This window comes from Mastacembelus armatus, chromosome 4, assembly GCF_900324485.2.
Source record: "Mastacembelus armatus chromosome 4, fMasArm1.2, whole genome shotgun sequence".
Taxonomy (NCBI): domain Eukaryota; kingdom Metazoa; phylum Chordata; class Actinopteri; order Synbranchiformes; family Mastacembelidae; genus Mastacembelus; species Mastacembelus armatus.
In genome coordinates this window covers 12,466,961-12,492,105 of record NC_046636.1, presented here as the reverse complement: position 1 = coordinate 12,492,105, position 25,145 = coordinate 12,466,961, and the positions used below count along the sequence as shown (strand labels likewise).

Below are 25,145 nucleotides of genomic sequence, written 5' to 3'. Positions count from 1 at the left end.
AAGTGGTCTGAATACTTTCCGTACCCACTGTACATGATTGTGTTTTTGAGAAAAAAGTGTTTATGTATGGTTAGTGAAAAACTACAATTTTTTACTCACTGAAATAAGACCATAAAACACAAACAGAACATTGGTTCACAAGACTTTGGAGACCTGCATGTTGTAGGCTAAAGTGTTTACTTCAGAGTGCTGAGAATGTCATCTTGTTCACACATTCACAGTAAACAATACACTGATTTAAATTTTCTAAGACACTTTTTGTCCAGAAAGGCCATATGCAAGAGGGTGTGTCTGAGGATGAATAGTCATGTGATTTACCTGAGAACACAAAAGACGCACTGAACGACCAGACAAAGACGCGCATAATGAGCCTTTCAGTCAATGTAGATGGGAGGGGATTAGTGCAGCACAATACAAAACAATGAGGAGCCAAATGATCCTCATTTGAGTTAAAATCAGTGTTTTTACTCTGAGGACAAGCTAAACTATTTGTCTCTGTGTGGAATACAAGAAGCGCTTCTTCACGTCCGTGACGCGCCATCATCCAAACGCGCCGAAAAAGTGAGTAAATTCCACGATGAAGTTTGACGTTTTATGTCATTTCTCGGGGGCGTGCACATATTTACCTGGTTCACCTGAGATTATTTACATGTGAACAGTGGACAGTGTACAAGGCGGGACCGCATTACCTGTAATGAGATGAGACAGGAAAAAACTTCTCCTTACGTTCATACAGATTAAATCAAAAGTAATAATATGTTTTCGACTTGAATTGTTTCACTTAAAAGAAAACATTTCAAGCTTTCTAGCCATATAATTCTTATTTTTATGAGCCAAGTATTCGCTGAGATTCTGGTTGTTATATTTACGCGTCTGTGAAGAGAAATGGCAGAGACAGAAAAGGCCAAGAGCACACCCTGTCGGCTTTCTTTATTTAAAAAAAGCACAACGTTTTGTTGTTATTATGATGGTATACCACTAAAACTAGACCCTTTACAGATTTGAATGATATACTTCTTTTATCTGTACGATTAGAATTGACGGAGTAATTTAAGTTTGTTTCGGCCTTATCAGGAAAAGATGCGTCAAAACGCGCCAGCGCGTGCGTCGACCCCAGAGGGTTAAGAAAGGGGCTTGGAGGATGTGTTCCAAATACAGAGGGATCACACTCCTCAGCCTCCCTGGGAAGGTATATGCCAAGGTGCTGGAGAGGAGAACCCGGCTGGTGGTAGAACCTTGGATCTAGGAGGAAAAACATGGTTTTCGTCCAGGTTGTGGAACACTGGACCAGCTCTATACCATCTCCAGGGTGCTCGAGGGTTCATAGGAGTTTTCCCAACCAGTTCACATGTGCTTTGTGGATTTGAAGAAGGCATTCAACTGCATCCCTCGTGACACCCTGTGGAAGGTGCTCCAGGAGTATGGGGTCCGGGGTCCCCTGCTAAGGGCTATCTTGAATCTGTACCACCGAAGCAGGAGCTTGGTTCACATTGCCAGTAGTAAGTCAAACGAGTTTCCTCCACTCCCTTAGAGATAGCGTGGGGAGCTTGGTCACACAGGAGAAGCTCACCGCTGTTCCTCCACATCAAGAGGAACCAGCTGCGGTGGCTCGGGCACCTTTTTCCGAATGCCTCCCTGGGGAGGGGTCTGGGCATGTCCCACCAGAAAGAGGCCCCGTGGAAGACCCAGGATATGCTGGAGGAACTATGTCTCTTGGCTGGCCTGGGAACGCCTTGGTGTCCCCCCAGAACAGCTAGAGGAAGTGTCCAAGGAAAAGGAAGTCTGGGCATCCATACTTAGGCTGCTGCCCCCATGACCCGGCCCCGGATAAACAGAAGAAGATGGATAGATGAATAAATGGATGGATGGATGGCAATGTAAACAGAAGGTAGCCCAAATATGTGAGTGATTATGTAATATTACTGTGAATTTGGAAAGATGGATTAAAATACATGCAAATGTAAACATTTTAAACAAATTAAAAATATATTTTTTCACATTTTTCTAAAAAAATGATCCCGTCCAAATCAAATTTTTAACTGGAATATTTTTCCACCTATTACATATGGGGAAAAAAAATGCAACTTATAAAGACTAACAAGGCAAAATATTAATATTTTTCTTTTACTGTCTGTGTCTTGACAGTTCCCTGCCAGGTTTATTTATTTGTGAACGTTAGGCACTCCTTAATCATTTAATTTATATATTAGATTGGAATTTATATATCTTCATACCATAACCCTGTGGGGTCTAAGGGTGTTTTGGGGCTCTGGACAAGTTTTGACATGCTTTTTTCAGTTGCTTTTAAACATATTAATGGCTAAAATCTGATAATGTAATCAGCACAAACTGGGCAACAATAATATGTGAGCAGCGGGTTTATACATTGATTGTGTTTTTGAGAAAGGGTTTATGCATGGTTAGTGAAAAACTACAATTTTTAAGTCACTGAAATAAGGCCATAAAACACAGAGAACACTGGTTCACAAGACTTTTGAGAACTTTTGAGTGATATTTCAGTTTTTCTTTTTTAATAAATTTGCAAAAAATTTCTACATTTCTGTTTTTTTCTGTCAAGATGGGGTGCTGAGTGTACATTAATGAGAAATAAAATGAACTTTTTTGATTTTGGCAAATGGCTGCAATGACACAAAGAGTGAAAAATTTAAAGGGGTCTGAATACTTTCCGTGCCCACTGTATGTGTCGACAAATGCATCACCTTCCTTCTTGTGGCTTTTTGAAGTAGGGAGGTGTGAAAAGCAGTTTCATGCCCAAGAAAGCAGCTGCGATCCTACCATAACATAGATATGTGCCCCTGAAGCCATTTGAATGTTATGATAAATTATAGCCCAATGGAGGGGCCCATACATCTCACCTCTCCTGGACAAATGGATGTGAGTAGGTCTCGGGGTATTGGAGATTGGTTTTGATGAGTTGCGACAGCTCCACAGTGGGTAGTATGGCTGGGGGAGGGAGCTCTGATTTAAACTTGAGCAGCACCATCTCTGTTGCTTCCTAAGACAAAAACATATCATCAACAATCATTGTTACACTTACTGAAGTAATGAATAATTTTGTGGTATATGTATTTACTCGAGTGTATCTGCTACTTTACTACTTCTTCTACTTTCCTACATTTCAGAGGCAAATATCTACTGCATCTTTTTGGAATCACTAAACAATACAAAATTCACTATAGCTAAATGATGTGGGTTGGTCTAGTCAGGCACTTTCAAAAATGCTAAATCACACTGGACATAAAACAACTTTCAGACATGCTAGCATTTGATTGATGTACAATTACATTTCTTACAAACAGCAGAGATTACCCCATGATGTTTTGAAAGGATTTGATAGAACAACTCTTACGAGATGGCAACATTCTGTTTGATGATTCATGTTGTACTTTCATACCCAATAACATAGCTCCTGATGGCTCTGTGACTTGAGCTCTGAAAAGGCTGGCATGACTTGACTGACTGACTTGAGGCAGAGACCTCAAGTGTTGAAACCAGAGTTTGGGGAAGGTTTGACGGTGCTAGAATGTTATTCCTAACTGGACTTCAATCAAGCTTCAATGTCCTTACATGAAATATATCATATTAAACATATTTAAATTCTTATTGCCACTTATAGTAAGTGCTTTAAAAACAATAAATAAACAACTTGGAAGACTAAAGACAAAGGCAAAACATATTACATATAAAAACAGCCATAAATAGCAGCAACACTGGGCAGGTATGCAGACATAATAATATAATGCACTTACAGTAGATATGGATGTAATTGCACATAGGAGGGAGAAGGTAGTTGTACTTGAGAATATCATTACTATTGTAGTGTTAAGTCTTTATGGTTGCTGGTCACTGTATCATTCACTGTGTGAGGGAACTTGTCATTGGTTTAGTTAAATCTATTTCATGTCAGATGGTGACCCATTCTCTCCTCTCTACTGATGACAATATCCCACCTGAGTTTTTACTCTTGTGTGGATTGCAACTTCTACTGACATTCCTGATGAATGAGATGACTATGGCTTTGTAATTTTGTTGAAGTGATTTTATTCACCCTGCTTGTCTTACATCTTAGGGGCGCCTATGTTCTACAGCAAATGCTTTTCTATTGAACATCTGATAATGTCTTAAACTGGATCCAGCTTAAGACATTAAGGGGAGATTGATGTTTGATGTTTATGTACAACCTGTACTGGGGAAATCTATTTTATGAACTATATGAAGATGCTATGGGTATGGAATTATTGGTTATGGCACCTACTTGTCATTGTTTTGCATTTTGCATAGACTTGAGATTCACTCAATCAGTCTGCTTCCTGTCAGGTACAAAGACTGTCCCTGAGCAGATGTTGTACCCATCCTGATACTGTATAAAACTTACTGTGCCTTTTGTTACTATGTCACTCTCTGGCAGACTGCCCAGTTCCAGACTCTTTGCAAAGTCAATAATATATATATATATAAAAGGCATTTAATTCTTAATTTTACTTACTCTTAATTTTAACACTTAATTTCAGATTTTCCATAGAATATTGAAGTTCCTCAAAAACTCCATAACACATGCTAACCAGCGGTACATAAAATAACTCAAATTGCAAGTATACAAGGTGGTAAACAGTAGCTCTACTTTTACTAGCAGCAACATTAAATTGATGAACACAATAATACATCAATAAATATGATCCAATAATACATAATACATTCATTTGAGATGTGTTTCAAGTTGTATTTGGCTGCTAATATGCTTAATTAAAATTTTGAATTCAATATTATTATTACACTGTGATATTTAGTAAGTAAACAAAATATCTCAACAGCTCTGCTGCTTAAATCGAGATAAATTTGCTGTGAAATGATCACCACCTGCTAATTTTCTAAAAGTGTTCTTTGCAAGTACATTCACCTAGGAATTTTAATTATTTTCTAATCATGTATTTCAGTGTATCAGTATACTACAGAGGAGGTTTAGTATGTTGTGTAGTAGGAGAATGAGCAACATGTTAGCAGAGCAGTAGCAGCTTCAGTGCGGTGTGCTTCTGCACAAGATACAAGTAACAAGCTGTAGGTCACAGGCATTGTAACATTGTAATTGAAGGATAAAACATACAATGATTACCTGGAGTCCAGAGTCTCTCTACGGACCTTCTACTTTGGTGCTGTGAAATCAATCTAAGAGTTGTACCACTAATTGGTGAGATGTCTCCTAGGTCAGCAAATTCCCTTTGCATTGAGTAGCTCTGGTCTAACTCAGCTAAAAACTTACTAGACCACAACCTAACTCGTAAGTTGTTACATATTCCTGTACTAGCCAAGTACCATTTTTATTACTTTTGTGAGTTTCAAGTTATTTCAGCGACCATTGTAGGTTTTTCTTTCTTTAATAGAAAGGTACCCACAATTTTGTGCACGTGTATATAGCAGTGTTAATTTCGTTGACGAAGTATTTTCATTATAATTTTCGTCAACTACAACAAATAAAAATTAAGTGATGATGACGAAAACTAAATAAAAATATATGACATTTTCATTGACTAATAAAAACGAGACGAAAATGTGAGTGAGGGACGTTTTTAGAAAAGATCCAATCAGAATTAATCTTCTTAGACGCACACGCACATTTGAAAAGTAACTGATCCACCTAGTGACGTGGGATGCACGAGTACATGACATCATCATAGCCTATACTGGGTTTCTGTCTGACTTGTTTTTTATTTAATTTTAATTTAGAATATTTTGTATATTACAATAGTTTTACTAAATTACACTTAAATTAAACCCAATAGATTTTAGAAAAAAGTTTTTGGTCTTACGCTAAATAGCGTAAGACAAAAATCTTATGCTATTTAGTCGACTAAAACTAAAACAAAGCAGATGACTAAAATATGACTAAAACTAAAATTGCATTTTAGTCAAAAGACTATGACTAAAACTAAATTAAAATCTGCTGTCAAAATTAACACTGGTATATAGTGTGCCTGCTGGAATCATTTGGGGTGCCCCCAAAAATAAACTTCTGAAACAAAATTATACCTAACACCTTAAACAGTCAACTGTTCATCATGCCTCAGCTTTCTGGTAGCCTAATTATTTTCAGACTTTTTTTGTGAGAATACATATGTGAAATATTGTCTGTTATGTTCTCTAAGCATGTAGACCATGTTCTGCATTTTAGATCACAAAAAGCACAGCATCTCATTGCTAAAGCATGTTTCTCTGAGTGTGTGTGTTAAGTTTCTGACCTGTTTGGGAGTAAGAGAACTGGCCTCTTTGCCAATAGCCTGCAGTGCCACATGAAGTTGGCCCTCTAGGATCAGCTGTTTGTTGTCTTCAATGACATAGGCCTGTCACATCAGAAATTGGTAACTTAAGCACTGACTGCCCACTTAGTTTCATTAGTTATTACACACACACACACACACACACACACACACACACACACACACACACACACATATGTATAAGGGCTGTCAACGTTAACGCATGCGATTATCTCAACCGTGTTAAGATTTTTTTTAACACAAATTAATCATTTGATAAGGTTTGACTCCAACTTCTTGCCGTTATCGCAGTGTGGATGGATATCTATCATTGTGTGATATGGGTAAGTTACAGCGGACGCTATGCTACTTAATATGATGGCAGAAGACACGACGCCTGGTGTGCTGAATGGCAAGCTTCATTTTAAAAAGCTTCCAGATGGAAGTTTGATATGTTTCCTTAAACTAGTTTGTCATGCATTTCTTTATTTCAACACATTTACAGGTAAGTCCTAGTATTTTAAAATGCGTGATTAATTGTGATTGACTGTGATTAATGCGATTACATTTTTTAATCGATTGACAGCATCAATACATATATCCACAGCCACTCCCATATTGCCATATATTAGTACAACTTTCATTTTGTTGCTTTCTTGTGCTTTTCTGTTTTTTTTTTTACTTATATTATCTATGCTACTATTTGTATATCACATAGGAAAGTTAACATCATAAGTTAACTTCTTGCTCTGTTATAGGTACCTTCCAGATGACAATTATGTTGAGGTCCAGCTCATTACACTTCTTGACAATGTTGGTGATGTCAGACACTGTGTTCTCAGTGGAGAGAGAGCCCTGACTCTTGCAGCTGGATGACACCACATTCACTCGCTGAGAATTCTGACAGCAACGGAAGAAAAAATCTCCACAGGGTGTAGAGGAACTGACGATCTGCACATACAAAAGCAAGGGGTGAGGGAAAGCAGAATTATTTTTTATTTTATTTTTATCAGTTTCTCTGTGTTTTGTGTAACCTAATGTTCAACTTTAATGCTTTGTTTCACCCTGTTACAGGAATTTCCCTCAAGATTTGATAATGACCAAAAACACAGCTGAAATGTCAATATTTTTGATAAACAAGACAGGGGCCTGTCCTCCTCTAAGGGAGCTCCTAACTTAGCTTAAAAATGTTTAGCCAGGAGTCTTAAGTAAAGGACAATTTAGGACCAATCTTAGAGCAACTCTCAGCAAGGATAAGACAAAAACACCTAGCTCAGTGAGGAGGCGGGGGTGACCCTGTTGCTAGGTATGATACATCCTTTTGAAGAGTGAGGGCTTATTTGGTTGTCATATATATATATATATATATATATATATATATATATATATTACCCTAATCTCACACAGGCTTAATCTTAAAGTAACTGGAGAAAAATTGCCCAGCTGTTTATAATCTTTATAATCTGCACTGAAAACAACTTGAAAATTGATGCTGTGGAACCTTGCCTTTTTTCGTGAGCCTGTAAGGTGAGAATGTCCATTGGAAATTAACTGAACTGTTACACGTTAAGAGGTTAACCCATTAAATACTCTCCCACTCAATGGAAACAGGTCATAAATACTGAGAAATACTGAGAAAGACGGATATGGCAGTATGTCGCTAACTTGATCACTCCGTGTCTAGAAGAGTAGGTACTACTCTTAAAAATCACAGAGGTCACACATATTACATTTGGTGGAATTTGCTGTGGGGTGTATTCGTTTTTGCAAACACCTCATTTGTACAAAATAGACTACTTTCTTATAATGATTTTGGTGATGAATCTTTTATATTATTAATAAAACAAATGTTTAATAAAATGTCAAAATTCTGCCCACTGAGAAAAAAGTACAATTTTAAAGTAGAGTAGTGAGAATACTGAGTACTCTGCTGATCAGTGCTTCCCTTCAATTAAATACTGTTATTTCATTAAATTGTCTATTTATTACCAAAACATTTATCGGTAATACTGGTAAGATGGGAAAGTCGCACACCCGATGGTCTGCAACATATGAGCAAAAAGCCAATATGTCAGCAGTGTTTTCAGTGTTTCCACTGTCCCTATTAGGATAAGAAAATGCAAATTTAAATGCTTCATACAGTACATCAAAAGTATATCTACAGAAAATGGACAAAACAAGTCTAGAATGAAGTAAATGTAGCCTTCATTTTGTTTGACAAAGTATCAAACAGAGGTACCCAGAGAGCCAATATGAATCGGGTTTCATCACTGATCTCCAAAAGAACAGATGACAAATTGCAACTAACTGTATAACGAGAAAATACATCTGCCAAATTAAATTTACAAGAGCACTTGTAGCTGTACCTGTTCATTTCCCAGGTTCAGGTCTGCAAATGTATACCTCTCTACAGTGTCTGAGGTATCTAGAAACAAGGGACAAAAGTCAAATCTGTGCTTATTTAGAACTGTGAATTTAATCTAAGTAGAATGATTGTTTGATTTCTCTATAAATTACCTTCGCGAGGCTTGCATCGTGTGGCCCTGAAACACAGCTTGGCTCTTTCTCTGCTGGTAAGTTTACAGTCTGAAATTGAAAAGGGTGGAGGACTTGATGAATACTGACAAACAGTTTTGTCTTGGACAAAACATCACTTGTAATGTCTGTAATTTTATATTATATCTAGCAGTAACACTGAAATGACCAATGATGGCATTACAATATACAACCACTTGTTATCATATCATCAAACTTCAATGATGAGAGTCAGTTCAATTTGGGGAAAAAAATAATATTTGCATAATAAATGCAATATTTCTAAGCTGATAAAACACAAACAGTCCTAATCTTTCATGTCTTTAATGAACACACCCATTAAACATACAAAGTGATGGTGGAAAAGGTAATGTCAGCAGTATTCTAATAATAGATTCTTGTAGCTGTGGAACAGACAGTGACAGCGTCCAGGAGAATTCTTACTTATAGAACTGCTTCAGTTCAGCCATATTCATTAGAGCATCTGTTGCAAACAACTCTCTTGAGGTCATTCCACAACATCTCTGTTCGGTTAAGTCCTTGGATCTGACTGGGCAGATTTTGTAACTTTTTTTTTTTTTGTAGTAGATTTACTGTGATGTTTAGGGTCAGATCACATTTTGTGACCAATAATGCAGAAAACCATGAAATTGCTCAGTGCTATTACTTTTTCCTGCTACTGTATGTTAAAATGACGACCAAAACTGTGTTCACTGGTCAAGCTGTTGCATTGCATTTCAATATTAACTGACCATAAAATGTGATCTGATCTAACCTCAAAAGACCAATTACTTCAACAAAAGCTAACTGAGGTCAAAAGCTTGCACACCTATGAGTTTGGCGGTGTGGTTTATAGCTACTTTGACTGATAAAAGACTCAAATCTTTTAGGTCTGCTGTTTATAAGAGGGCAGCACGGTGGCCCAGCAATGGACTTGTCACCTGTCCAGGGTGTACCCGTCTTTCACTGAAAGAGAGCTGGATAGGCTCCGGCATAACCGTGACCCTAATTAGGAATAAGCGGGTATAGATAATGGATGGATGTTTATATGAATCATCTGCTAATGTGAACCATGCCTTGCAAAAAGGAGATGGCTGAAGACATATGATTAAGAATATTAGATCTGCATGAGGCTGGAAAAGGATACAGGGTCATCCCAAAGTATTTGGGAGTCCATTAGTCAACATTTAGACAGATTTAGAATTGTCTATAAATGGAGACTAGGGCTGCTCAATTGTGAAAAAATCCTAATCACGATTATTTTGGTCGTTATTGAAATCACGATTATTTTACATGATTATTCATTGACTTTGGCAATATGTTGCATTTACTGAACAAAGCAATGAATTCTCCTTAAAACAAATAATATAAAATATATTCAAATACTATTTATACTCTTCAGCAATGCACTGAAGAGTGTGTCTTTAATTGATCACTGTGTAGTGAAGGACGTGGGGGGGTGTTTGTTGTTCTGTTTCTTTTTTATTAGTTGGTTATGTCGGTCTGTGTTTAAATTTGACACCACCATGTAGCAAATCTTGCACATATGTTTTTGATCAACGTCTGTTTCTTTGAATCTAAACTGTTCCCAAACAACAGAATTGCTTCTACCTCTTTCATTTACCAAAGACTTCTGTGGCTGCTCTCTTTCCACCATCTTCACTCGCGCTGATTTTTAAATGCCTCCACATACCACATACGTGACTTGTTTCGCTGACAGTATAGTCTGAGAGTTTGAGCAAAAATACAAAATAACTTGAAAAACTGAATAATTGTTTTTTCTGGATTACATAGTTTTTGTGATCGTTGAGACCCGAAATCAAAATTCGATTAATTGCACAGCCCTAATTGAGACATTTAATACTGTGGCTACTCTTCCTAGAAGTGGGTGCCCAGCCAAGATGACTCCAAAGGAAAAATGCAGAATCCTCAATGAAAAGGGTAAAGAAGAGTGGGCTCTAAAGCTCAGTAGAGCACTTACCTGGATCAATGTTCTGCTGGGACTCTAATAACAATAATGAAAGAGTCACCTTATCCTCAGCTATATCGTTCCCCATTAGCAATTCCACACCACCAATGGGAAGGGCAGGCATTGACATTACTTCTACAAAGTAATGTCAATTAAATAACTATACGTAATGTTAAATAAGTGATTGCATAAATATTCACCCCTTTTAACCCCCTAATTCAGAGGTTAAGTGTTTTATGTCTCTCATGTCTATGAATTACAGTCAGAGTGGCCTGACATTAGCCACATCCAGCTACATCACTAGATTGAACTAATTGCTGAACATATCTGTTGCCAAATATTTGAATAATAATTATATCAATTTTATTGATTAGTTGTTGCAGCCCTAGGTTTGACTTAGAAGATTAGATCACATTTTATAGAAAATCAGTGCAGAAAACCAGTTACTTTTTCTTTACACTCTACATTCAACTGTACAGAATCGAGAATTGATATTATCAATATCAGCAAAAAAAAGTGGGAGACTCACCTTTATCCTTGGCTGGGTTGATACACTTGTGGAGGCACCAGTTTTGACTGCTGCTGGATACCTGGACAATGAGGAACTCACGAACGGCAGCATCACTCTTTTCCAAGATGTGAAAATTTAAAAGAAGATTTAAACACTAATAGGTTGTTCAACTTGAAAACAGAAGCAAAAAGAAACATACTGTAATTGTATACCAAAGACTTGCAGCATACTGTATATCTCACCGTATTGATGTTCTCAACATCAATGAAGACCAGTGCTCCACTGCAGTCCTTGTCATCAAGACCACAATTTGGAGGAGGGATACTGCTGTGACAGACCGATGCCTGCACGCTCAGAGACCGACTGGCACAGATAAACACTTTGTGACGTAGCACCCGATGACTTAACATAAAAGAAAAGAAGAAATAGTAAGACAGGTTTAACACATGATAAGCAGTCTAAAATGCTACACTGCTACATTAGTGATGAAAAGTTTTAAGCCATTATATAACAAATTATGTATTATTAATTATAAAGTTATAACAGATTTGTTCCATTAAAGTTATGCTGATAAAAGGCAGGACAATAGACTTAGTACTAAAATTACCAGCATGGAAAAAAACAAACATGAGAATATCACAACTACTAACTAGACTGCATTGCAAGTTGGCCTGTGTTTAGGTCAACATTAGGCTACTTTCAAATTATGGTTTAATTTATATGCGACAGAGATGATAATTCAGAATCAGCTTTCTTTGTCAAGTTTGTGTATACAAACAAGGAATTTGACTCCGATTCACTAATTTCTCTCTGTACAATAATTAAAATAAAGTTAAACTTCTTTTTAAGGCAAAGGCAAATTTATTTGTATAGCGCCTTTCATACACTACGCAATTCAAAGTGCGTAGTTAAAAAACAAGGATGGTAGGAGGTTAAAAAGGTTAAAAAAGAAAGAGGTTAAAGAGGTTAAAAAAGAAAAAAAACAAAAGAAATAAAAATATATATAAAAAAATAAGGCTAGAAAAAGACACTCCCAATTAAATTTTTTTACCTGATTTTGATTCCCTTCTCTGTGCTCTCATAGTAGAACAGGAAATTAATTTCATGGACTCCCTCTTGATCTGGTCCTCTGAGCCAGAGAGGCAGCTGTGTGGACTCTCCCGGTTGTAGTGTGCAACCATCTATTGGGATCTCTATAACACCAGATGGTTGGTTGAAATCCTCAGGTGAAACCAAAATCTCAGATGTCACTGAGCCCAACTGGTGGGGCGTGGCCAAGATTTTATAGGCTGAGCAGTTTTCAGATGAGGCTGGACTGACGGGCGTAAGGGGTGTTGTGGCCTGGCTTCCAAAGGTGAAGAAATCAGGATGTGTGGATGCAACTCGCAGACCACACAGAGGAACACTGCTTACATTACAGAATTCAACATAGGCCTTCCTGACTTCACCACACAGAAGAGCAGTGGGAAACTGCAGGAAGAATACCTGTACATATATATATACCCACCCACCCACGAACGTACAGGCACGCGCACACACGCACGTACGCACGCACACACAGACAGACAGACAGACAGACAGACAGACAGACAGACAGACAGACAGACAGACAGACAGACAGACAGACAGACAGACAGACACACACAAAGATGATTAATGGGTAGAAGTGCAATAATTTCATACCTTTAAATTCATTGTTTGCATTTTGTTTTGAAGAATTTTGCGGAGTCCAGAGAAGGCAGATGATAAACAAATGTGATTGTGAATCTGGAATATAATCTATAAATTCTAAGGGTTACATAGTGGATATTTCACTTTTAGGAAAAATGTCTATTCATAGTATTATTTCTTTAAAAGCATCACTTTACCTCTAAAACTTTGTATAGTAATTATATAGTAATGTAACTGATTTTGACATGAATTAACTGAATTATTATTAGGTCCGAGCCCCCACCGAAGGTGAAGGCAAGGGACTATTATTTTTTCTCCTATCACACAGAAAACACCTTTCTGAATGCCTCTGAGATCTATGAGGTGAGATCTTTCGGATGCATCCTTCATTTTCTTAATACTGAATAGTGAGAATAGTCAGAATATCTGACTAGCTGACTATATGGCATTCCTTAATGTAGAGGATGCAAAGTGCACTGTGCACTTGTATTATGCATGAAAATATCATTAGTGAATTGCATTTAGTGACAGTAAAAACATACTCTGTATATACAACATTAGATGATTCAGGGTGGGACTGAAGGCAATAAGAAACTTGTTGGAACTTTCTAAGTATTTATATTTGCTAGACTGTTGGTATTGCAAGATGGGTGCTTTTGAGTCTCAGTACTCAGTGAGGTGTACCTCCATCAGTGGCATTGGTGGTGTTATAATGGGCTCCAGACGTCGATCAGGACCATGCCGAATCAACATCTTGTCCTCTTTGGTCTGGTTTAGTCGAGGGCCCTGAATCCTCAGGTCCTGTTTGCCATGAACCACCATCATATCCATCATCTGCTGGCCTATGAACAAAATGAAATCCATACTGTATGTTAGCATAGCCACCAAAATACAAAACATCTTCTCAAAACATCTGCCACTGGGATTTTATCTTATGTATATGCATATAATGTCAGCCAGGCCAAATTCAGATTGTCCAGCAGCTCTTATGGTGGGTACGGAAAGTATTCAGACCCCTTTAAATTTTTCACTCTTTGTGTCATTGCAGCCATTTGCCAAAATCAAAAAAGTTAATTTTATTTCTCATTAATGTACACTCAGCACCCCATCTTGACAGAAAAAAAACAGAAATGTAGAGATTTTTGCAAATTTATTAAAAAAGAAAAACTGAAATGGCTAAAGAAATGTACAAAAAATGTTCCTACTGGGAAGTTCCACACACCTACCAAGTTTGGTGTGTGTAACTGAAACTACAGTGCCTTGCAAAAATATTCACCCCACTTGGCATTTTTCATGTTTTGTTTCCTCACAACCTAGAAATAAAATGGATTGTTTAAAGGTTTGCATCATTTCATTTACAGAACATGCCTACAACTTTAAAGATGTGTTTTTTATTTTTTTTGTTGTTAAGCAAACAACAAATAGGACAAAATAACAAAACTTCAGCGTGCATAATTATTCATCCCCCCAAAGTCAGTACTTTTTAGAGCCACCTTTTGTGGCAATTACAGCTCCAATCGCTTTGGATAAGTCTCTATGAGCTTGCCACATCTTGCCACTGGGATTTTTGCCCAGTCCTCAAGGCAAAACTGCTCCAGCTCCTTCATGTTGGATGGTTTCCGCTTGTGAACAGGAATCTTCAAGTCTGACCACAGATTCTCAATTGGATTGAGGTCTGGGCTTTGACTGGGCCATTCCAACACATTTAAACGTTTCCCCTTAAACCACTCACGTGTTGCTTTAGCAGTATGCTTCAGGTCATTGTCCTGCTGGAAGGTGAACCTCCGTCCCAGTCTCAAATCACAGGCAGACTGAAACAGGTTTTGCTCAAGAATATCCTTGTATTTAGCACCATCCATCCTTTCCTCGACTCGGATCAGTTTCCCAGCCCCTGCTGCTGAAAAACATCCCCACAGCATAATGCTGCCACAACCATGTTTCACTGTGGGGATGGTGTTCTTGGGGTGATGGGATGTGTTGGGTTTGCGCCAGACATAGCATTTTCTTTGGTGGCTGAAAAGTTCAATTTTAGTCTCATCTGACCACAGCACCTTCCTCCATACATTTCGGGAGTTGCCCACATGTCTTTTTTTGCAAACTCAAAACGTGCCTTCTTATTTTTAACACTAAGTAATGGCTTTTTTATGGCCACTCTTCCATAGAGCCCAGCTCCCTGGAGTGTACGGCTTATTGTGATCCCATGCACAGATACACCAGTCTCTGCTGTGGAACTCTGCAGCTCATTCAGGGTTACCTTTGGTCTCTGTGCTGACTCTCTGATTAATGCCCTCCCTCTGTGAGTACTGGTGGGTGGCCCTCTCTTGGCAGGTTTGTTGTGGCACCATGTTCTTTCCATTTGAAGGTGATGGATTTGATGGTGCTCCGGGGGATCATCAAACATTTAGATTTTTTTTTTATAACCAAACCCTAACTTGTACTTCTCAACAACTTTGTCCCTGACTTGTTTGGAGAGCTCCTTGGTATTCATGGTGTGATGCCTCTTGCTTAATGGTGCTGCAGCCTCTGAGGCCGTTCAGAAAAGGTGTGTTTATACTGACAGATCATGTGACACTTGCACACAGGTGGTCTTCATTTCACTAATTATGTGACTTCTGAAGGTAATTGGTTGCACTAGAACTTTTAAGGGGCTTCGTAGCACAGGGGATGAATACATAGGCACATGCCAATTTTCAGATTTTTAATTTTAAAAAATTCTTTTTTATATATATTTTTCTCATTTCACTTCACCAACTTAGACTATTTTGTGCAGATCCATCACATAAAATTGAGATTAAAAAACATTTAAATTACAGGTTATAATGTAACAAAACAGGAAAAATGCCAAGGGGGGTGAATACTTTTGCAAGGCACTGTACATGCCAACCACAAGACCCACTGACATAAGGGGGCGCCATGGAGTCCCTGGGCTGCACCAATGGCTTAGACTTTGTCTTTTACTGCCGTGGTAATAAATGTGTGCAATAAATTTCGTGAGTTTTCGCCCATGGGAACCAGTTCAAAAAATGGCCATTTGGCCGGAGGAGACTAATAATAATAATAATAATATTGATAATAATCCTTACAGAAACAATAGGGCTTTGCATCTCCAGTGCAGGCCACAGCCTGCACCTCCGGTGCTCAGACCCTAAAAAGCATATTATTTTTTATGAGACCTACCACAAGCATATCTACTGAGCCCACAACAAGTATGAAGTAGCTAACAAGTATCAACTGTACCTTCAGTGCTGGGAGTCAGCTCTCCAGGAAGGGGACCAGCCAGGTTGTACACCACACCCACAATGTTCAGCTGTCCAGTTCTGTGTGGCAGCAGCCTGAGTCGGGCCTGAGATCAAATTTCACAGTGACAGTTAACAGTACAATATACACAGATTTGATTAAACCATGTGAGTAGGTTTTAAGAGTCTGGGGCATTATATATCTGTGTGTGCACAGCCTAATATGATTAACAAAACCTTTTATAGCACTCCCTGTTCTGGTTACATTAAGTAGAGTAACAGGATTATAATTAGCTTCTGTGGTAACCAGATTTTCTAAAATTCACATGTACAGAAAATCTGGTTTTTTACATGTGAGCATGTGCAGGACAAGAAAAACCTCAACAGAGGGAAAGTACAGTGAAAGCAGAAATCATTACATTTAGCAACATATTCTTTACCAAAATAATTTCAATGTCTGCTTAAAGCAGAAACTCAATGGGTACACCTAAATTTAAGCTTTTAAATAAGTTAATTTCAATTGCCAAGTGTTTGATTCTTTGTAAAACTGAGACACATTTGATTTTTGCTGAAAACTGGTCTGTTCACAGCCTACCGTCTCATGGTGCAGCAAGACCGTATACAAAAAAAAAAGGCAGTGCTGCCACTGTAATTAAAAATAAGTGATCTTAAAAAATAAATTCAGAGTAGAAGTGAAATCTTATTACTGATCTGCTTCATGAAAATGCAAATTTTATAGAAACCAAGTGCATAGTGCATGTAAACATTGTCTTTTATTTATTTTATGAGATGACTTTGTCAAATACCTTGGTTTCTTTTGTGCATGTAAACATAAAAAGTGTCTTTTTGTTTCACATTGCTATAAGATGAAATCAGAAATTTATGTGATCGACAGTTATTGAACAAAACAGTCTGCTCAATAAGACATGACACTTGCTTATCACTGGTCAATCACCCCATGCTCTACCCTCAGAGGTTTATGTAAGCACCTTACCACTTTGGTCTCTTCTGGACCCATATAAAATTCCAGGATAGTCTCAGTACTAACAATGTCATCTTTTTGTGCCACCTGCAAGACAAAAGTGATACCAAAGAGCCCATGAAAATATCATCTTTATTACATCTATCAAAGTGAATAAAAATAACTTCTAAAAGAAAAGATTGCCCACCCCTAAAGCCAGGGCGTCCTCGTTGGTTAGAGCTTTTCCTGATAATCCCTCAGACATCTCCTCTGATAATGATGCACCCTCAACACTGAATTTCCAGAGGAGTGAGAGGTTGGACAGAGCAAGAGAAACCTTTAAAGGATTCCTGAATGTCACCTCCACTATAATTGGCTCTACAGAGAGAGACAGAAAGAAACTGCATGTTAAGTAAATGAAATTTAGTGATGTCTCAATATAGTATGGCAATAGAACAGCTCCAAATTAACCTAATGGTTACAGTGCAAGGGCAGCACGGTGGATGAGTGAGTTAGCACTGCTGCCTCACAACGAGAAGGTCCTGGGTTCGCAACCCGGCCTTTCTGTGTGGAGTTTGCATGTTCTCCCTGTGCTTGTGTGGGTTTACTCCGGGTACTCCAAAAACATGCATGTTAAGTTGATCGGTGACCTTAAATTGCCCATAGGAGTGAGTGTGAGTGTGTGTGATTGTTTGTCTCAGATCCCCGTGACCCTGGTTAAGGAATAAGCGGGTATAGATAGTGGATAGTTGGATGGTTGCAGTGCATCCACATAACATACATGGTTCAACTCTCTGACTAGTTCTAAAATAACATTATAGGTGTTATTTTAAATACAGTTCCACTGTGAGTGCTGAGGACCTCTTACCCTCCACCACAGCAAATGGGTGGCGCAAGTTGTCCGTGTGGCTATTCAGGCAACTCTGGGTGGGCTGGAAGTTTCCTGGGACCAAGCCCCGGTTGGCTGCAGCCACAAGTTGCTCTTCTAGGTGTCGCCACATGGCTGCCAAATCCTGGTCATATTCCTGGTCCAGGGACACATGAGTAGCTGCCTGCTTTTCCCCTATACTCATTAAAGAATTAGGATAAAACAATAATGAGACGTTCATCATTGTTAAATGTACACATTCACACCTCTGAGCATAGAGTTAGAGGGAACCAATGCTCAAACTCAGTAGTATCACATGGTATACATAAATGGTATAGTTACAGTACAAGTAAAATTTTATATCATTTTAATACTTTGTAGAATCCAGGTTTATTATTTTAAGCACCAGAGAGAGACAATGTTGGAGGTAACGTTATAATAGAAAGGAAGAAAGCTTTTTGTTGTTCAGTATCAGTTTAAAAAAATGTATTTTATGCCAAAGCCTTAATTTATGGCCATTGTGAAAACAAGCAACACTTGGCACTACTACTCAAAGTAGAACCATTTATACATTTCTACATCACTTTCTTCAAATTACTGAAAGAAACATTGCTAACCTAAATGCAGTGGATACAAAAAGTGTACACTATTAAAATGCCAGGTCATTGTGATGTTAAAAAATGAGACCACAATAAATCATTTCAAAACTTTTCCAACTTTCAATGTGACCAATAACGTGTGCAATTCAATTGAAAAACAAACAAATCTGTTGAGGAAAAATTATAAAAACTAAAAAAACATGCAATAAGCTGGTTGCATAAAAACTAAAAAAACATGTATTAAGCTGGTTGCATAAGTGTGCCTACTGTTAAACTAATAGTTTGTTGAAGTACCTTTTGATTCCATCACAGCATTCAGTTTTCTTGGGTACACACGTGATCAATTAAAAAGACTTTAAATAACTCCAAATAAAGTTCAGCTTGCTTTGTAGGATTTTCCTGACATTTACTTCTGCCTTCTGCAGCAAAAGCCATGGTTCACAGAGAGCTTACAAAGCATCAAAGGGATCTCATTGTTGAAACATATCAGTCAGGAAAGGGGTACAAAAAAAATTGCCACAGGAATGAATATACCATGGAGCACAGTGAAGACAGTCAAGTGGAGAAACTATGGGACAACAATGACATTGCAAAGAACTGGACTGGGCAACTTGATGAAAAGACAAGTTGAAAACTGGTCAGGTAGGCTGCCAAGAGACCTACACCAACACTGAAGGAGTTGCAGGAATTTCTGGCAAATACTGGTTGTGTACTACAGGTGAGAACAATCTGTTGTATTGTACATATGTCTGGACTATGGGGTAGGCTTGCAAGATGGAAGCCTTTTTTGACAAAGAAAAACATCCAAGCTCAGCTACAATTTGCAAAAACATACATCAGGTCTCCCAAAAGTATGTGAGAACATGTGTCATGGTCTGATGAGACCAAGGCTGAACCTTTTGGCCACTATTCTAAAAGGTATGTTTGGTGTCAAAAAAAAAAAAAAACAAAAACAAAAAACACTTTTGTATCACCAAAAGAACACTGCACCCACTGTGATGCATGCTGGTGGCAGTATCATGCTTTGGGGTTGCTTTTCTTCAGCTGGAACTGGGGCTTTAGTCAAGGTGGAGGGAATTATGAACAGTTCAAAATACCAGTCACTTTTGGCCCAAAACCTTCAGGCGTCTGCTAGAAAGCTGAAGCTGAAGAGGAATTTCACCTTTCAAACATGACACTTTTACCAGGTTACATATTTTTTATACTGTATATATAAGAGAGAAAATTCTGCTGCCTGTTTTATAATATCTGATGTTAAGATGGGATTCTTGCTTTACTTCCATCTGCTCACCTGCTGTACATAGCATTTTGGTAGCATATTGCTGGGATTATATGAAGGAAAGGATTTTTAAATCTTTTTGTCACAATTCTGGAAAATGTGTTTTTAGAAACTGATACCTCATCAAGCAAATGTTTTGAAGACTAATCACCACACTTTTCTTTATATTTATTTAACCTTGTAAGGTATAATAAATAATTCATCAGCATGCTACCTTCTGCAAGGCGGCGTTCATGTCCGAAGTAAACCCTTGTTGCCGAGCTGTGTATACAGGGCAGAGGCAGCTGTGGGAGGCTGACTTCATTTCCCCCTGTCACATTCTGAAAAACACAAACACATTACTTGGTTAGCCCCGCGATGGACTGGTGACCTGTCCAGGGTGTACCCCTGCTTTTCACCCAGAGAGCTGGTTTCCAGAAGATCCCTTTGATCCTGGAATAAGTGGGTATAGATAATGGATGGATGGATGGACATTACTTGGTTATTTGTGTATCAAATTTGTTTTCTGCCTCTCCACCCACTTTAATTTATTTATCTGATATGATTATCTGAGAGAGAGAGAGCGCTATAATGATAAATACATATACATTTGATACTGTTAAAACAAACACTGACATGTCAAAGACAATGTGTCTGTTCCACTAATGTAAAAAAAAAAAAAAAAAGAAAAAAAAAAATTTAGGACATTTGGTGCCCCAGTTGACTTAATTAATGACTTAATTTCTTTAGTAGCAGATAGTGAGGAATCAGTTTTATGTACTCCGTAATAAACTTCTTATGTTGTATGTATTCCTAAGCAATAAATAATATATTTTTTACACACATTATTGAGGAGAGCAGAATGCAGAAGAATTCAGTGAACAACCCTCAAAAAGAAAGGCACAAAGCCAAAGTTAGCATAAAACAAACAAATTAACACTTCTACGTTTATGCTCTACGCAATGGCTATGCTGTTTTGGGTGTAGCTTATTCATGGTTTATGCGCACAAACAGGCACAAACACACAAACAGGCACAAACACACACACACACACACACACACAGTGGTATTTACAGGGGGGAACAATTCCCCCAGTTTTGACCCTTGCAAAGATGTTAAAATAATAGTTTATGAGCTGTCAAAAAACTGCAATGCGTAATGAAAGCTACATATGACGGAGGCATTGTGCAAGTGGTTAGCTATCCATCTAGGTACCTATTACTGTGCCTAATTTAAAATGGCTTTATTTCACTCATCTTTGTAATGCCAAAATATTGCATAACACTCTGTTTGGAAGGACTACATTAATCTCAAGTATCTCATTGTAAAATGATGATCAAAGAAAGCTATGTCTGGAAATGTCAGTATCTGCAAAAAATAATAATTAAAAAAAGAAAATCTATATTTTTTTGGAGACAACCACCCAGATGACAACAGGACTCCACCACAAGAGAGTAAGGCTCTATCTAAAAAAAATTGTGGATGTGAACACGCAGGGCATCATAGAAGAGACTGCCTGACCTTTGAGGAATGCCCAAAGGAACTATATCATATCAGCACAATCACAAGAATCAAACTTTATTTGTATAGTGCCTTAAATTGTCTTATATTTCTACACTTGCTCTGCCATGCAAGGCGCTGTCCTGGCCATTGAATAGTTGCACATACAGTCGTTCACACACTCTTACATAGCTGTCTTTGATTGTTTGATTATATTCTGATATAACATACATTTTGAATGAATGACATTCTACCTTTGCCTTCAGATACACCCAGACACTGTAGTGAAAGTTAGATGGAGGTGAACAACACTGCACTTTCATATGCAGGAGACCAAAGTTCGATCCCACTTGAAGTTGCAGTCTGAGATTGAAACGGGAGTTACTTTGAATTGTCAGACTTTGCACATAATAAATCTTTAGGAAAATAAAACTCAAGCTATAATCAGAAAACTGACTTTTGTGTTGAAAAAAATGTGTTGGCTGGAAACATTTTGTGTCAGCATATTGGCAGTAGTAGTTTGTGTGTGTATAGGCAAATCACAAATCACCAGTGTTACACATTAACTTTGCTACTGCATGTGCCTAATCTCAAGAGATTGTCTTAGTATTACTGATTCTGAATTGAATATTCCGATCAATGAATCAAAATATGTAAGAATTAGCACATCTAATTATAGGTTGATAATTTCCCAAAATTTGCAGACCAGTGTTATTAATAACAATAGTAAATCTATCTGTAAAAATAGGGGGCAAACCAGTTTAAAACTGGGCCCGTAAGGCATCCAATATGATAAAAACAAAGAAGAATTCTGTGGTCAAGAAAAGCAGAAGTACAGGAATCTTCTTATCAAGAGATAATTTTTAATAAAGCTGTGTCAGTGTTATAGCAGACACAGAGCTAGCGGAGTAAGACGCACTTTCAGGAGCTCTCACAGGATTTATATTAAATTCCATAATTATATGATACCTATTTTTAAAATCCAGTACCAGGAACTCTATGTGAATCGCTAATGCTCCAAAGACTGGCTGGAAAGCAAATCAAGAGTACAAACAAATCCAGCCAACTGCAGTGCGAGGCCAGGACAGAACCGACAACTAACACTACCTTACAGCAGTGAAATCCAATATTATCTCCTGTCTAACAAGCGTTATCTCCATAATAATACGTGAGGAGCTGAGGAGTGCTCTCTTGGCTGATTTTGAAGCTCTAAAGAGGCCGTCATTCACCCATTAAGAGAAAAATACAGACTTCCTAAAACAGACTTCAAGTATTTACAACTGAGGATTCTTAGGTCCTAGAGCCTACACCGGTAAAGCAGTTCTTAATAAAAATCTTCTAGAGAAACTGGTGTGGATGCCAGAAATCATATTATCATCATACATTTTTTGGACTTGCCCAAAGTTACTGCCTTTCTGGGATCATATTACAGCCCTCGATACTGTAATAAGCACTTAAATGTATCACTATTAATTGGCTGAACCCAGAGCCACCCATATATAACATCTGGATCCAAAGAGTTAGGGAAACCTACTTTATGGAACAAATCACATATTCTCTGAGGTTTCAAAAGGAGATTGCCTTATTAATGCAATGAATTCATCTTGCTTCTTGAAATATGCCATATACCTGCACAAACACATAGAGCAACATACCATCAGTCTGTATGCATATTGTGTAGAGTCCTATGTATTTCCCTTACTGCTGCCTTATGTCTTGAATCCCTCCTGCTGTGCTTTCCTGTGGTTAACATCCTGGATGGATCCACTAAAGGCCATCTTCTGGGAAATTGTAAAATGCCTACTACATGTGTAAAATGTGTACATATTTTATGTATGAGCTGTTAAAATTAAATTAAAAATAAGTTAAAAAAAATAAACAATAAGTGATTTTAACATTCATGACATTCATGTGGACAATAACATACAGTAACTCTCTGCTCTACTTGACACTTTTGGCCTGTCACAACATGTGAAAGGGCCCACACACACTCAAAGGCCACACTCTAGATCTGCGGAGGTGGTAGATCTTGTAATCTCTTCAGGTGTTTACATATCTTCTGTTGATGTTAAGGACTTGGATCTTTCTGATCATTTCCATGTTCTTCGATTTTCAGATCATTCCAAATTTCCAGTTAATCTCTGTCTGTTAACTTGCAGGGGTCAACAAACGCGCCAGCACGTTTTGTGGCATCTTCTCCTGATAACGCCGAAAACAAACTTAAAAGTACTCCGTCAGTTTTGATCGTCCAGATAAGAGCAATATATCATTCAAATCTGTAAAGGGTCTAGTTTTATTTGTATACACTCATAATAACAACAAAATGCTGTACTTTTGTAATATAAAGAAATCAGACAGCGTACACTCTCTGTCTTCTCTGTCTCTGTCATCGACATGTAAATAAAACAACCTGAATCTTAGCGAATACTTGCCTAGAAAGCTTGAAATGTTTTCTTTTAAATGAAACAAAGTCGAAAACAAATCATCTCTTTTTATGTAATGCGTATGAAAGTAAGGAGCAGTACGTTTTCTCCTGTCTCACCTCATTATAGCTAAAGTGATCCCGCCTTGCACTGAGAGAACTGTTCATATGGAAATAATCTGAGGTGTGCCAGGTAATTATGTGCACAGCCCCGAGAAAAGGCATAAAACGTCCAGCTTTGCTCACTTTTTCTGCGTATTTGGCATGCTACGCAGGTGAAGAAGCACTTCGTATGGTTCCAGGCAGCGACAAAGAGTTTACTTTGTCCTCAGAGGAAAAATGCGATTCAGATGATGAACGTTTGCATCTGCATTACATTGCATTGCATTAATTCCCTCTCAGCCACATTCCTGACTGAAAGGCTCATTATGCTCATTATTCTCAGGTGAATTGCATGATTATTCATGATCAGGCACACCTTCCTGCATGTCTTTTCAACTCAAAAAAGTGTCTTAGAAAATTTAAATCAGTGTATTGTTTTCTGTGAATGAGTGAACAAGATGATTTTCACATTATTATGAAGCAAACACTCTAGGCTACAGCATGCAGTTCTCAAAGGTCTTGTGAACCAATGTTCTGTATGTGTATATGGCTTTATTTCAGTAATTAAATGTTTTTCACTAACCATGCATAAACCCTGTTTTCCAAAAAACACAATCATGTATAAACTTGCTGCTCACATATTATTGTAGCCCAGTTTATGTTGATTACAGTGTTATCAGACTTTAGCCATTAATAGGTTTAAAAGCAAATGAAAAAAGCACAAATGTCAGGGCATGTCACAACTTGTCCAGAGCCCCAAAAAACCATTAGACCTCAGAGGGTTAAGAAAAGGTACATAAATTAGAATACCAGTGCTCAGTTTATGGGGACCATAACTGAGTGCAGACAGCTGATAAACTCCTGGATACTTACTGGAAAATCTGTCTCTCTAAAAACCAAAGACCTGACTTTCAGCAGCCATATCAAATCAATCACCAAAATACCCTTCTACCAGCTGAAGAACATAGCTAGAGTGACGGGTCTCATGTCCCAAGCAGGCCAGGAGAAGTTTATCCAGCAGGCTTGGTCTAGTGCTTAAGTCTTTAATATGGCTCCCAGTATAGAATAGACTTCTATAAATTAAATGTTAAAAGAATATAAATCCAGTAGGGTTCTGAGATTTATAGATTCAGGTCAGATAGTGGAGTTGAAACCAAACATGGTGAAGCTGCATTTAGCTATTATGCTAAACACAAAAGGAAAAAGCTACCAACAGAACTGAAATCAGTCCAAAATGTGCG

General features: G+C 37.9%; 1 protein-coding gene across 1 annotated transcript in view; it reads right to left on the bottom strand.

Moving 5' to 3' along the window:
• trappc8 (trafficking protein particle complex subunit 8) overlaps positions 1 to 25,145 on the bottom strand; it is a 61,939-nt gene that overhangs the window by 14,280 nt on the left and 22,514 nt on the right. The window contains exons 14-27 of the mRNA XM_026322957.1: positions 20,116 to 20,221; positions 18,024 to 18,218; positions 17,364 to 17,533; positions 17,189 to 17,263; positions 16,196 to 16,301; positions 13,643 to 13,800; positions 12,339 to 12,772; positions 11,530 to 11,689; positions 11,306 to 11,402; positions 8,790 to 8,858; positions 8,639 to 8,697; positions 7,035 to 7,223; positions 6,255 to 6,356; positions 2,877 to 3,016 (exon numbers count right to left, since the gene is read on the bottom strand). Of these exons, the coding sequence (XP_026178742.1) occupies positions 2,877 to 3,016; positions 6,255 to 6,356; positions 7,035 to 7,223; positions 8,639 to 8,697; positions 8,790 to 8,858; positions 11,306 to 11,402; positions 11,530 to 11,689; positions 12,339 to 12,772; positions 13,643 to 13,800; positions 16,196 to 16,301; positions 17,189 to 17,263; positions 17,364 to 17,533; positions 18,024 to 18,218; positions 20,116 to 20,221 (2,060 nt within the window). The remainder of the gene's footprint in view (positions 1 to 2,876; positions 3,017 to 6,254; positions 6,357 to 7,034; positions 7,224 to 8,638; positions 8,698 to 8,789; positions 8,859 to 11,305; positions 11,403 to 11,529; positions 11,690 to 12,338; positions 12,773 to 13,642; positions 13,801 to 16,195; positions 16,302 to 17,188; positions 17,264 to 17,363; positions 17,534 to 18,023; positions 18,219 to 20,115; positions 20,222 to 25,145) is intronic.